General features: G+C 43.3%; 1 protein-coding gene across 2 annotated transcripts in view; it reads left to right on the top strand.

Annotated features, from left to right (window-relative positions):
- Positions 1-15,095: 15,095 nt before the first annotated feature.
- Positions 15,096-15,789, top strand: part of tp53i13 (tumor protein p53 inducible protein 13) — a 38,917-nt gene continuing 38,223 nt past the window's right edge. For both annotated transcript variants that reach the window (XM_059655246.1, XM_048557098.2), the window contains exon 1: positions 15,096-15,747. In XM_059655246.1, the coding sequence (XP_059511229.1) occupies positions 15,658-15,747 (90 nt within the window). In that variant the 5' untranslated portion in view covers positions 15,096-15,657. The remainder of the gene's footprint in view (positions 15,748-15,789) is intronic.

Genomic DNA, 15,789 nt, shown 5'->3' with positions numbered 1-15,789 from the left:
AGTGGCCTTCTTTTCTTTTCACATCAATTTGTAAAAAGAAAATGGCAGAACAAAATGACGTCTGAACACAGGTCATTCTTTTAATGTAATTTTTTAAAAGTGCTTTTAAGATGCATTTCTTTCAGGAGAACTTTAGAGCCATTTTTTCAGGAACACTTAAGTGCTTTTCTTTAAGAGAGGAAGGTAGAGACAGGTATAGTAATCATTGTGCTTTAATCTAACTTTGTAGCCTTAATTTTTGTTTGTGGCATTTTATTTTTGGCTGTAGCTTTAATTTAAAAGAAAAAGATATACAACATCAAGCAGGCTTCATTTTATATCTATATCAATTTGGATAAAGAAAATTACAGAATGAACCAGTGCCTGAACACAATTAAGTCTTCTGGTATAAAAAAATGGTTATTCAATGTTCTTAAGTTGTATTTTCTTCCAGGAGTACTTTGGAGCTGTTCTTTCAGGAACACAACTTTTGTTTTGGTAGTTTTAACTTCAGTGCTGAACTCAGGCTAATTTATAGATGACTGTTAGGAAAAAAAAGTCACACCTGTCACAATGCTATCACCTTTTCAGCCCTTAAAGTCCATTCGCTGCCATCAGCAAGCAGTCATGAGTAACTTTAGTAGCCATTTGTTCCACTCCAGCTTTTAGTCCCATCCACTTACTGTCACTTCTAGCATCACTGTGGTCCTGTTTGTGCTGCATGGTATGTTAGCCCATGCAACATATAACATGAAGTTCTCGTAAGACAAATACAACATGAGTTCTTGTGAGACAGATATCTTGAAGTTAATTTACAACACTAACTTATGTAGAAAGCTACAAAATCACCGGTGTTGCAGACATGATATGGGTTCAGTGCTTACTGATGTTACTGTACAATACATAAGAAATGACAGAACAGACTTAACTGAGGCCATGACACAAAGTGCTTGACTTAAGGTGAGGCAGGAACTTTTAGACCAGAACATCACATATAATGATGTCATGTAACTATTTTAAAGGTACACACCTATCTGGTCTAGAATCTGTGCCATAATCCTACAGTGGGGAATGGAAGGATGAACTAGCCTGCCAGCCATAGAGGAATGATAACACAATTGTGAAGAAAAACAATTGGCAAAATACCACCAAAGCCCAAAAATGTTATTCTAAATTCTGTTCTTTCCTTTACAAAAGGGAGGAGTATTTCCGATTTATTCTGGTTTGAGGCTGCTGCAGTTGTTTTTTTTCTTCCCCACTTGAATGGCAATTATCATGGTATGAGGCAGTGGCCACTCTTGTTCAAACACCGAGTGCCATAATACAAGAGGAAATGATTCAACACTAATTCCTTAAAACTGTCTCCTGTTGTCTGACCGCTCGTCAGCTACCCAGACTGAGGATGCTCGCAACTTGCCATGTTCCTTGAGCTCTACAAAGTGAATTATTTCAGTACCTTCCAAATTTAATTGAAGAAAACGTCCCAAAATTAGGATTGACAGAGGGCAACTTTAAACGTGTTCTAGACTGCAATCAATATGGAAGTTCAACTTGGTGATAGAAAGGGTAATAGAAAAGGCTGTGTTGAGAGACTTTCCAGAGAGGGAGGATTCAAAACACCAACCAAATTGCTGGTCATTGGGGAAGCATCGACAAAGGCCTTAGGAACAAGACTGAGCTACAGTGAGAACCAATGGAAAAGGAAAGGTCATGATATCTTAAAGACGTTCTCTTACCCTGAACAGAGAAGAAACTGACAACCGATTAAGAGAATCATTATCAGTAGAATTTTACCAGATGCACTAGACATTGGGGAGATATCGATAGTTGGGGACAGGGGAAGGGAATGAAAGAACTGAATTTGGAATTTTAGGGTGGAATTTTGTCTTCTTCACAATCATCATTTTCTTCTCTTGTGCTGGAGTTCATTGTAACTGACCAAACATTACATCTAGTCATCTCAGCTTGGCTTTTGTCTTGTGTTAACGTCAAAACTATATTTTTCATATGCAAAGCAAGCCCTATGGGGTTTTGAAACCTTCCTGGATAGTAAGAAAATAATTTGTACGACCATCTTGCATGACCCTAGGCCATCCCCAAGTGTTTTGGAGTCGAGAAGTCCTTTGTTTGAAGTGTAGTCACTGTCGTAATGTCAAAAATGTAGAGCCAGTTTGTGTGCAGCAATCTCTCACAAACATTATTGAGATGAACCATCAGTTCATCTGTTGTTTGAGAGATCCATATTGGCCTTCTTTGGTCTCCCATTCTCTTTTTTGATTGAAATAGGATCAATGGGATCTTTTAAATCCAAGGGTGTACATGAGACATCATAGACTAGTCAATCAACAGTCTGACTTCGTCATTTTCACAGAACCATACTTTACAGTCAACATCCCAGACGTCACCATCACTATCCCTGATTATGTCCTGCCCCTCTGGCATGACAGGCGTGGCAGAGGTGGCAGCACAGTGGTACACTTGGGAGGGAATTACCATGAAAGTCCTCAATAGTGATTCTGGGCCCTATGTAGTCTTGTGTCTTCAGTTCAAACATGGGCGAGGAAGCCTTCTGCTGATGACCATACAATCAATATTCATTCGTGTTAAACAGCACCCGATGGAAACACTGGGGGGGACAAGGGTGTAATATGTCCTCTTGAATATACTCCCTTACTGGACTTAATATCCATCACTAACAGGGGCTCGGCAATATTACTGCAGGATGGGTCCTAAAGGACACAGCTGCTAGACTGGGTCATCAGCAGGCGGTGAAGGAAACAAAACATACTTGACATCATCCTTACCAGTCTGGCAGGGAATACACCTGTCCAAGTTGGTATCGGTGAGAGAGATCGCCGCACAGTCTTTATGCGATAGGGTCTTGTTTTCACACTGAGGATATCTACAATCATGTTGTGCAGTAATACCATCATGTTCAGTGGGTCAACTTTGTTAAATAGATGGTCATCCAAAAAAAGACTGGGCACCCATGAGGCGCTGTGGGCCAACAGGTGCAGCAGAATTGGACTCCAGCGCAATCTGTAACCTCTTGGCCTGGCACATCCCCCACTCTACCATTGCCGTCAAGCCAGGGGATCAGTCCAGGTTTAATAATGAGTACAGGAGGGCATGTTTCAAAATGAGGTGTCAACTTGGCAAAGCTTCTAAATATTTACAACAAACAGCAGGAACAGCAAGTGATAAAGAGAGCTGGGTAATTCCACAAACAATAGCTCAGATCTAAGCTCTGCTGTCCTGTCATGAATAGTGGTGCACAATTAACCAAATCACTGAAGGAGGAGGTTCCACTGATGCTCAATGATGGGGGAGCTGAACTCACCAGTGCAAAAGCTGAGGCTGAAGCACTTGCCACAATCTTCAGCCTGCAAGTTCCACTCAAAGCCACTCACTATCCTGACTTAAACATACTGCCATTTCTACAGTATCACTGGGTCAAAATCCTTCTCAAAGCTATGGGATGGGTGTACCTACATGCAATAAGTGGGCTGATGAAAATAAATGCTGTTCTAGCCAGCGACAACCAAATCCCATGAATGGATTTTTTAAAAAACCCTGTGCGTTCATGCCCAGTGTACACTTACTGTACTGTACTGTAAAGCAATGACAAACTGATCTAGCAGCATCTGGAATTACATTGTAATTTTTCCACTTGTTCTTCTTGTGGTTGAAGCAGCGTACTACATTGAGATTTTAAGCTTCTCGGATGAATGAGTTTGGACACCAGATGGCATCTTTTAGCCAGTATCCTCACACTTTTCTGAACGGGGAAATAAAGCTGAAAATACAGGGCTGGTAATAAATCAGGGACTGTGCAGAGATTATGAAGATGCATATCCTTTTGAGCTGCCAAATACATTAAATGCTAATAAGAAAAGAAAACAATGTGCTTCCTGTTTCATGTCCCTCAAGATTTTGATTATGATTGGAAACTAAAGTGGAAACTGAATAGGAAACTGAAACTAAAGTTGAACCTGGATGCCTTCAGCTGGTCAATGGGATGGGGCAAGAGCTGATGGTTTGATAGATTCCTTCATCAGAACTGAATTGCTCCCAATGTTTTCACCACTGGCAGTCTTCTGGCTTTTGATGATGGTTTGCACCAAGGTGGTCCTTCTGCGTTAAGCATTGACTGGTGTAGTTCAGGAACTCCAATCCGGCATTGCAGTCTCTGCTGTATTAGCTGGAGAGGAAGAGGGGACTGAGAAGGTCACTAATCACCAGCCCCTGTTCTCAACCAACTGAGCTTGTTGTCACTGTTCTCCCCTTCCAACGCTCTTCCAAACAAAAAAATCTCCAGGGGTCCACGACACCAATTGCTGTCATTTCATGTCCATCGTACCTCCTTTGCTGATGTCTTTATAGCGGTGGGCTGGATATCCTGGAGTTTTTAACCCAGGGACCAATTCATCGTACAGATCTTTGGCTAAATAGCTGACATCCATCCAATAAAAACAGCTAGGTCAGTGCAACATGTTTGACTTAACAATGGGTGTCTGCTCATGAAATTGCACACTCCAGAACCTCTGAGTTGTAGGCCTTGTCACACCAAGACAACATCTGAAACAGCATAAGTGGAAACTTCTCAGCCCTTTTTCCTACAGAGTGTATATAAGCTGGTTTCACTATTGTGCTAGAGTGCACTTGCAGGTTCGGTAGACTCACACTTTGATGTTGTCAGTCAGGCTGCTGTGTTGCACACTCTCTTTCTCTGTACACAACAGCTGCAGCTTTTGGGATGTACATGTTGATTTCAGCGTGAGATAACTGATGGCCAATGATGGTGGAGCCTGGATTCGTGAAAACATCTCAATAACCTCCGGCATCACAATGTCGGTGCTGATTCATGATAACATCCTGGACTATGATATTTGTCTTTCTAAATATTGTAAAGAGCAAATTTGAGTTTTAAGATATTTAGCTTAGTTGATTTAATTTGCTTAACCTGGCCATTTTTACAGGCTTTTTACAGTACATACCTACTGCTCATCCAAGAAGGCCAAGATGCTATTTTGTATTTAATTCGTATCTCTGAAAATAGCCATCACATTCTATTGCACTATGCAGCACTTTCACACAATTTTGGAAACATGAACCCATAAATAATGTGGAGCAGCCCCCAGCAAGCCCCAAATGATTTTATCAGACGTGTACTGTACCTCAATGATATTGGAATTAAGAATAAGCATTTAATCATCAGTAGTCAATAAAGGCTGGATTTCACATATTTTTCCCACTAATATTCTTTTTAATAACTGTCAGCATTTTAAAAATGCTGTAAGTTGGCTGAGGGAATGAAAGAGTCAGTATTTATCCAATGCCTTATCATTATTGACCTATCCTTGTATATAAACAAGGCATTAGTGAATGGAAGCCTGTTCATTTTAAGAGAAGATGGAGAGAGATGGAATTCGGATTTGGCGGGGATGTTGGTTTAGATGTGTGGCTGCTTTTGTCGTGTCCTGGGGGAGGGGGTGGAATTAAGATGGTTTGGTGGGTGCTGTCAGGGGGGAAGTGTCAGAGGTCCCAGAAGTGGAAGGAGTCAAGGAGGGTGTAGTTTGGGGAGTGGGGTGGGGTGGCAGGAGGTGATTTGTGAATTGGGCGTTCAGTTGAACATTTGGAACAGTTTTAATCCTTTAACTTTTCCTGGGTAAGTACTGGCTTAACTGCAATGGAACGCTTTGAATTCTCTTGACTACAGCTGGTTCTGTTTCCAGACAATGGGGTATTGCCCAAGAGAATCTTCAATCTCCTGGGCACGGAGTCTGCTGTGTTTGAGATTCCGTGTGGTCCCAATAAACAACTCCAGTCTACACTGCTCGTCCAACTCTCTGATCATTGTATTGTCTGGTCTCACTTGTCTGTGAGATTCAGCTGATAGCACTGTCAAACTTCTCGTCGAATTAAGTGTTCCATCTATATAGGCGAACACATTTTGGAGCACAGATACCGTGAGGATAAACTGGCTCTTTTGAGTTGAGAAGTAAGTAGAGAGAGCATGTTCTGAACAATTCATTGGGATTCTGTTAGGAAGAGTAGTGTCTTCCCTACTGCAATGCCTATACCTTGCTCACACATTTCCTCTAAACTATTTCTACACCAGATGATGGTGTAATGCTTTTCTTTCAACAATCCACTCTTGATGAGCCTGATCTCCTGAAACACCGAGAAAGTGCTGGATGCCTGGCTGCATCAATGCAGAGTGAAGCAGAGTTAATGTTTTGAGTCTAATATGGTTTCTTCTTAACTTGTCTCTGGTAGCAAAACTCTGTTGATATTCTTTGGTTTGAACAATGCGTACCATGGCAATCTAGCACACATGGACCTGGTGTTCCTACTTGCTAATTACTGAGTTGGCATCTTCTTTCTTTTTCTCTGTTTACACGGTGCCCTGCTTTGGTCCACTTGGGCAGCTCAGACTAAGCTCAGTCACTCATGGAAACAGACAGGCTGTGGTGGGTCAGCTCCTTGTTAGTTGACGTGTTACCTGACTGGAGGTGGGTGATGACTGACCAGTGGGATATGGTCTCTACCACCACTGGAAAGAGTACGTATCAACTATTCTTTACACCAATCAAGTTGGGCTTACCAGACATAACTGCTGTCTCCTGTAGGATATTGATACACTGCATCAAAACTGAAGTCTCGTCATTAGGACGCAAATCTGAGCAACATTTATGGAGTCCCTGGCCTAAAGATCAGGGTCCCTTTCTCAATTTCTTGATCAACTCGAAAGGAATGTAGGGCAATATATTTGGCACTGACATGGTTGCCGTGATTATCAAAAAATTGATACATTTAGATATTAGTCTCCCTCTGAGCTCCACTCTAGATTTTTTTAGTCAGAGGTTTTTCTCAATTAGCTTCCAGGTGTCCCAAGGCATCCATAAGGCATCAGGGATATTCACCCATAGCCAAGAGCTTTGTTCACGGATGTCAAGGTTTGCTCACATGCTGGGGAGCCTGCACACTTAATATCAGGGGGCCAAACCTTCTCCAGGTTCCTCATAAGCTTTAGAGTGGCCTTGTGAGGCTCTCAGTTTTTGCGTTGCTGCTAGCCAGTGGTGTAGGCCCAAAAGGAGAGACAAATGGCACACACAGAGCATAAAACATGTTGACCGTTCACTTACACACAAGACACATCAAGCTGTTGAAAATAGGCAACACATTAACAATTAAAAGAAAATTCTCAGTCTGATTTATGATCTTAATGGATCTAGCCATATTACATCAGTTTTGCTCCCTTGGACTAAACACTGTGAAAACAACTGCAATTATTGAGCAGCATATGAGCTCAGAGCAAGTTTGTAATCATCTTAATCTTGGTTTTCTTGAATTAGAATATTTTGATTGGTTGCTTTTGCAAACATTGCCTGTTTCTTTAGCACATCTGCTGTGACCAATAGGAGAATTTTGACCATTTTCTTTTAATTTAATGAGAAGCTTTGTGTTTCAAGTAATACACTATGCACCATAGTTCTGATTATTGGTGCAACTATTAGATATAATATGTTTTAACATATTATTTACCATCAAGTCTTATGGCCTGAGAAATGTCACTGCTCCAGACAATAAACGCTCTCCAGTCGAGAAGCCCATTATCAATATCTCATACATTTACTTAGCAAAGCTACACTTGGTCTCCTTTAAATGTGTACCTAGCCTGCTCCCGTGTGAACTTATTCCAAACCATTTTCCACTTCCTGTGCTGGCTGTCTTTTAGATTATGTGTGTCAAGGAATGACATGGACTACATTGTAGGCAGTTTTATGCTGCTCAGCAACTCATAACACGCCATGCAAATAGTTAGGACTTTGAAACGAAACCGGTAAGTGTCTGTATTAGATATCAGGAAGTCAGTATTAAATGAGAGAGAACAGACTAACACATCTTCAAAACCTGTTTTCAATGAGCAAGTATTTTGAATAAAGTGAGACGAAATGAATAGGAGAACAAATATGTACAGAGAGGAACACACTGGTTGGATCTTTGTTGGATCATGTGAAAGGTCATCTGAGTCAGATCAAAGAGAGACTAAAGAAACAAGAGCTGAGATTCTCACTCGGTATATAGGCAACTAATTTGGAAATGACTGAAAGCACAGAGATGTGGATCAGATTTGAAATTTAAATACAAAATGACGTTGAACGGAAGACCACTGGGAATCAAATTGAGATGGCCGAAACTCAGTTCACATGTTGTGGCTGTACAGAGGGAGACTCTCATTCCATCATTGTGCAAACCAAAAACCCAACGAGTAAACAACACATTCCTTCCTCACTCTGTGGTCCAGCTCCCTGGAAATGATATCTCTTGGGGCAATTTGCAATGTAAGAGGGAAAAGGCTCAAAGGTAGAAGATAAAGGGTGGCGGTGGAGGGTTGCTTTTCACACTGGAGGCTTGTGACCTGCGGCGTGCCTCAAGGATCGGTGCTGGGTCCACTGCTTTTCATCATTCATATAAATGATTTGGATGTGAACATGGGAGGTATGGTTAGTAAGTTTGCAGATGACACTAAAATTGGAGGTGTAGTGGACAGCAAAGAAGGTTACCTTAGAGTACAACAGAACCTAGATCAGATGGGCCAATGGGCCGAGGAGTGGCAGATGGAGTTTAATTTAGATAAATGTGAGGTGCTGCGTTTTGGAAAGGCAAATCAGGCCAGGACTTATACATTTAATGGTAAGTTTCTGGGAAGTGTTGCTGAACAAAGAGACCTTGGAGTGCAGGTTCATAGTTACTTGAAAGTGGAGGTTCACAGGTGGACAGGATAGTGAAGAAAGTGTTTGATATGTTAGCCCTTATTTGTCAGTGCTTTTAGTACTGGATAATGATGGGATAGTGTAGGGGAGGGGCTTAGATTAGTTCACAGGTCGGCGCAACATCGAGGGCCGAAGGGCCTGTTCTGCGCTGTATTGTTCTATGTTCTATGTTCTAGTACAGGAGTTGGGAGGTCATGTTGTGGCTGTACAGGACATTAATTAGGCCACTATTGGAATACTGCATTCAAATCTGGTCTCCTTGCTGTAGGAATGTGTTGTTAAACTTGAAAAGGTTCAAAAAAGATTTATAAGGATGTTGCCAGGGTTGGAGGGTTTGAGCTATAGGAAGAGGTTGAATTGGCTGGGGCTATTTTCCCTGGAGCATTGGAGGCTGAGGGGGGACCTTAGAGAGGTTTATGAAATCATGCGGGGCATGGATAGAGTGAATAGACAAGATCTTTTACCTGGGTTGGGGGAGTCCCCAACTAGAAGGCATAGGTTTAAGGTGAGAGGTGAAAGGTTTAAAAGGGACCTAAGGGCAACTTTTTCACACAGAGGGAGATGTGTGTATGGAATGAGCTGCCAGAGGAAGTCGTTGAGGCTGGTACAATTACAACATTTAAAAGGCATCTGGCTGGGTAATTGAATAGGAAGGATTTAGAGGGATATGGGCCAAATGCTGCCAAATGGGACTAGATTAATTTAGGCTATCTGGTCTGCATGGACAAATTGGACTGAGGGGTCTGTTTTCGTGCCGTACAGCTCTAAGACTCAATGACTCTATGACTTAACAAGATACCGAGATTGAGAGACAAGCACTGGGTTTAATCTAGAGTGGGAATAAACAGGTAATGTTTCCAGTTCACCCCAGGACTGTATCCCTGGGAAATTTTTGTATGGTGTTGGGATTAACATCCGAATTGTACATGACAATGAAGCTTTGATGGTGTCAGGGTCACATGATTAAGCTCAGTGACCTGGTTGGAAGCAGAGGATCTAACCCAGTGTCACAGGAACATGTGCAGAGATCAGTCTATAAGTTAGGAGTTCTTGCGGGTAGTTCAGTGGAACCCAGCCTAAATTCTTTTGGAGACTGAACAGAGTCTGACAGCAGACACATAACAAAACAATTATGATTCCCATAATAATAAAATGTGAGGCTGGATGAACACAGCAGGCCAAGCAGCATCTCAGGAGCACCTGCAGTTCCCATTATCTCTGAATTATAATTCCCATGTTTCATTTTGATCTCCTTTCACCACCTGAAAGTGACAGGGCTGAACCAGGAGCCAGTGGTCAGCAGTGGAAACTTGTGCAGCTCTGTGTTGCTAAGCAAGTTATGAAATGGACGTTGTAAGATTGATAGGAGCATTGGTCTAGGATCATTGCGTCTGGGAGCAGTAGGAAAGGGTTGGCTATCATTTCGAGGGGGTTGGAGTCTAAAACTAGGAAGGTTTTATTGCAATGTACAAGGTGCTGGTGAGACCACATTTGGAGTACTGTGGTCAGATTTAGTCTCCTTATTTAAAAAAAAGATATTATTCATTGGAGGCAGCTTAGAGAAGATTCACTGGTATGATCCAAGGAATAAAGCAATTATCTTATGGGTAAAGGTTAAATGAGTTCAGACTCTGCTCATTAGAGGAATGAAAGGTAAATTCATTGAAATTAACACGATTTTTAAGGAGCTTAACAGGGTAAATGCTGAGAGGATGTTTCCCCTCATGGGAGTGTTTGGGAGCAAAGGTCATGGTCTAGAATAAAGGGGTTCCAATTTAAGAATGAGATGAGGAGGAATTTCTTTTCTCACAGTGTTCTGAGTCTTTAGAAATTCTTGCCACAAAGAGCTGTGGGGGCAGTCATCTAGCACAGAAGCAGAAACTTCAGTCCAACCTGTCCATGCAAAACATTATCCTAAACTAAACTAGTCCCACTTGCCTGATCCTGGCCCATATCCCTCCAGACATATACTCTTCCCGTACTTAAATGTCTTTTAAACATTGTAATTGTACCCATATCCACCACTTCCTCGGGAAGTTAATTCCATACACAAACTACCCACTGTGTAAAAATTTGCCCCCATGTCATTTTTTAATCTCTCTCTTTAAAGTGTGCCCCCAACCTTGAAATCCCCCATTCTAGGGAAAAGACAACTACCATTATCTTTATCTGTACCTCTCATTATTTTATGAACTTCTATCAGGTCGCTTCTCAACCATCTATGCTCCAGTGAAAAAAGTCCCAGCCTGTCAAGCCCTTCTTTATAACTCAAACCTTCCATACATGGCAACATCCTGGTAAATCTTTTCTGAACCATTTCCAGATTAATAATCTTCTTCTTATTACTGGGCGACCAGAGCTGGACACAATATTGTAGAAGAGGCCTCACCCATGTCCTGTGCAACCTCACATGACCTTCCAACTCCTACACTCAAAGGACTGAGCAATAAAGGCAAACATCCTAATTTTTTCCATACTTAGTCTATAAAATTCCTTCACAATTGCTTTCTGTGCTCTTAGGAAGATAAAACAGTTGAATAGTCTTCACATAATTAAGTCCCTCATCCCTGATTTCATTCAAATAATACTCATCTGCACCTTCTCCAAGGCCTTGAAAGTCTTTGCCAATGCTAGAAATTGTGGACAAACTGGTCCCTCTTCCCTCCCCAGTGCACTCCTGGCAAACACCCAAGCTATTGAAAACAAAATGGATGAACTCAGATCTAGACTCACCTTCCAAAGGGAACTGGGAGACTGCTGTGTGCTCTGTTTTGTGGAGATGTGGCTCACTCCTGCTATACTTGACTGTGCCTTGCAAGCTGAGGGGATCTCCACACATAATGTGGACCACATGACATCCTCTGGTAAGGCAAGGGGCTGGGGACTGTCTGCCTCCTAGTAAACACCTCCTGGGGATCAGACATGGCGACCCTGGAGAACTGCTGCTCTCTGGGCTGAGAATATTTGGACAATAATATTTCAGGTATGGAAGGCAGGAAATTCCTCATTGGTAACCCTACCCTTTGGAAAGACCCAAACATCTGTGCCAATATTACATCCTGACACTTCAGAAGCAGCATAAAAGAAAAACCAATTATGAAAGTTATATCATAGGAGAAGGAGCTCAGGAGCCGGGGAGATCATGGAAGAGAATCATGCCATTGTGTAGAAGGTAATGTGCTGACATATTCATGATTTACTAATAGAGGGGAGGAATAAATAGGTCATTCTCACATTGGCAGGCTGTGACTAGTGGGGTATCCAAGGTAGGACCTACATTTTCCACAATGATATGGAGGGAGGATTATTTCCAAATTTTAGATGATGCAAAGCTAAGTGTGAACATGTGTTGCGAGGAAGGTATAAACCAGCTTGAGGAGGATTTGGGCAGCTTAGTGATTAGGCATGAACATGCCAAATGGAACATAATGTGGAAAGTTCAAAGGCTATCCACTTTGGCAGGAGAAAGAAATGTGCAGATTATTTCAAAACGGTAAGAAACTGAGAAGTGTAGATGTGCAATGCAATCTAACTGTCCTTGTTGATAAGTCACTGAAGGCTAACATGCGGTTGCAGCAAGCTATTAATAAGGCTAGTGGAATGTTAGCCTTTATGACAACAGGATTTGAGTAGAACAATTGCAAAATCTTGCTTCAGTTGTATAGAGGCTTAATTGGACTGAAGCTGGAGCACTATATGCGGTTTCAGTCTTCTCATCTCTGGAAAGTAGAGCTGAGATCACAACTAGATCAGCTGTGATCTTATTACAGGATGGGGCAGGCTGGAAGGACCCAATGGTCTATAGGAAGAGAATCCAGATCCAAACAAACGCACTTTGACAAATCCAGCATTTCAAAAGGGCATTGAATATTTAACTATGGGTCTTACTTATTAGACACAGTTTTGAGATATCTTGTGATGCTTGACAAGATGCAATGCATAATCCTCCTTTTTGCTTTCTGAAGCATTTCTCATGATTGGTAATCCTATCTGAGATTACATAGAATGTAGAGTCCTCATAGTTTAATGCATGCAATTTCAGCATAATCTAAATTAATAAAAGGGGCATCAGAGGCATTGCACATGGAACACAATTCCATGGCATTGCACTTTTGAAGATTCAGTTTCACATGAATTACAATGTGAATTACACGTTCAGTCAATGAAGAGATTCACCTTGTATCTGAGATACAGCACATTGATTGCCGAAGACATTCCAAGAGGGTTAGGTCATCCACATATTCAAAGCAGTGAATAGGTGTGGCAAGGTCAGTACAGGACTTGTTTATCTGAGTTAAAGGTATAACAAGGCATAATTTACTTCCTTTAATTATCGATCTACAGGCAAACAATTTGTATCAAACATCCTGGTTTGACAGTTCACAAACTGCAAGATCCAGTGTACACACACTGACCTCATTGTTCATTGAGGGAGATTGTTGATCAATGGGTTGGATTTTCACATGAGCTTCAGAACCTTGATATTGGGATCAAGTCAGAGCTATGTGCCTGCATTAAAATGGTAGGAATGGTGTAATCTTCCTGGAAGCAGCCTTTTCATTGTCTGCCTCTGTGTTTGTTACTGTCTTAGGGTGAGCAGCATTCAAAGCAGTCAGTCAACTCTGGAAGCTTGCCAGTCGCGCGGGGAGAGATGGTCACTGCTGAGGGAGGTCAGGAGTAGGGAGGGCATCTCAACATGGAGGCACCCTCCAAAGGGCAGGAAGAAATCAAAAGATGATAAGGGTCCAAACTGTCCCTCCCAGCGGGGCCAGGGAACCAGCCCAGGGCGGATTGTTTGAGCTGGGCAAGATTTTTGCTGTCCAGTTCAGCCAGTTTCTGATGACCATTTGATTTTGTTGTTCATTTCAGTGTCCCTCCGGGGGCTGTCTGATCCAACGGCAGTTTGTTTTTGACAAGGAGCACATCACAACTTGACAACTGTCCAGACCCCAGCTGAGTTAAATGCTTTTCTCTTTACTTTCTCTTTACATTTTTTTACACCACTGGTTGCTACTGTAATGTTTTCCCAGCCCCAAGACCCTGCCTTGCACCTTTTGCGAATGAGTGGGAACACCTTCCGTTAATAGGTGGAGGGACACTATACCACCTACCGCCAGAGACGTTACAAAAATTGCCATTATTTTGATCACTAATGGTTACATGGCTGTCTTCCTCTTCTGTGTGGAGCTAGCAGATACTTATAATTCCATTTTTCAACATCACTACAACCATCATTACCAGCAGGCTGGGAAGGTTCAGCTCAATGTCTGTGTGAGTGAACTGCAGACCCAGGCTGAAGTGAACATTTCTATCTCTACCTCTTACCTTTATCAAATAAGTTTTAGGGAAAAAGTAGGCTATTGAGCCCATCAAGCCTGCTGTACTATTTAATGAGATCATGACTGATTTGAAGATTCACCTGCCCCATCATAACTCCTAATTCCCTTCTGATAAAAACATCTATCTGAGCCTTGGGTATACTTCATGATCCAGCCTCCACAGCCCGCTGCTAGACAATTCAGAAAATCCAGATTTGCTGCATCTCCTGGAGTTCGGATGAAAAGGCTTCAGCCCTGAATCATTAACCCTGACACCCCTCCATACACAAGCTGCAAGGACTTCACCAGCACTGCATTCCACAGTAAAGAGAAAAGATTTTAACTCGGCTAGGGTCTGGACAGTTGTCAAATTGTAATGTGGACCTTTTTATAAACAAACTGCTGTTGGATCAGACAGCCCATGGTGGGACACTGAAATGAACAACAAAATCAAATGGTCATCAGAAACTTGCAGAGCTGGACAGGAAACTTATCGAAACCCAGTCATATCAAAAGCAGCGGGTGACAATACACCCCAATCCCTGTGGCACCCAGCAATCTCTGAAAATTTCTACTGTGTTAGTGTCGAGTTGACAAACCCAGTATCATCAATTAGAGGGAAGTGAATCTCACAAGTGGCAGGGTTCTTGTGACACAGTGGTAATGTCCCACCTCTGGACCTAGGGTGTTTGGGGGTGGGCATGTTCAGATCCCACCACCTCCAGAGGTGTGTAATAACATCTCTGAGCAAGCTAATTTGGAAAATATCTCCGACAAACGGTTTGAAATGATAGTGATTGAAAAGCTGGAGGCTTTGTGTTGGGGGAGGGTTGAAGGAATATTTCGACTCGCTCGATGCGCGGTTCGTGCCTTTGACAGGTCCGAGGCGCCGTAGCAGTTGATCCCAGCGGAATTTGTATCCACTTCTGGTGCAGCGCCGGCGGCTGTGTTTAAACATGAAAGATGCAGGGGGCCGAGGGGCTGGACGGACTGGGGCATAGAGAGGGGGAGGGTGAGTGAAGGGCTGGGGAATAGAGAGAGACACAGAGAGCAAAGGTCTGAGCCAAGGAGGGGGTATTGTGAGGGAATTGGGGAGAGAGTGAGGGGCTGGAATAGTGACATAGAGACACAGGGAGGTAAGGGACATTCGGAGAGGGGGAGAGACAGGGATAGAGTGGGAGACACAGAGCTAGGGGCTGGGCCTGGGCCTGGGCGGTGGGAGGCGGGAGGCTGACGCTGAGACACAGACACACAGCTGGGACAGAGAGACACAGAGGGCTGGGACTGGGACACAGAGAGACACACAGAGGGGGCTGGGGCTGGGACACAGAAGGGGTTGGGGTTGGGACTGGGACTGGGACTGGGACTGGGTCACAAAGAGAGGGCTGGGGCTGGGACATTGGGAGAGGGAGCCCGGAGATAGCGATGGCCAGAGCTCCGAGACCACAGCCGCCGTTCGGTGCGAGCCCGCTCTCCGCCTGCTCCCAGCTCGATCGCAGGGACTTCCCGGCCCCGGAGTGAGCGGAGCCGGCCTCCTCCTCCTGCCCGTGCTCGGGCTGCCGTGGGCCCAGCGGGCGGCAATGGTTCGGGGTTATAGGTGCAGGTTGGTGGGGCTCCTGGCCCTCCTGCTTGGTTTGCCGGTGAGCCCGGAACCCTGCGATGATGGCCGGGTGAGTGTAGACAGAGGCTCTTCCCCCTCCTGCAACTTTCTC

This window comes from Stegostoma tigrinum, chromosome 27 (genome assembly GCF_030684315.1).
Source record: "Stegostoma tigrinum isolate sSteTig4 chromosome 27, sSteTig4.hap1, whole genome shotgun sequence".
Taxonomy (NCBI): Eukaryota; Metazoa; Chordata; class Chondrichthyes; order Orectolobiformes; family Stegostomatidae; genus Stegostoma; species Stegostoma tigrinum.
The sequence above is the reverse complement of the archived record's forward strand: the minus strand, read 5'-3'. Positions and strand labels throughout refer to the sequence as shown.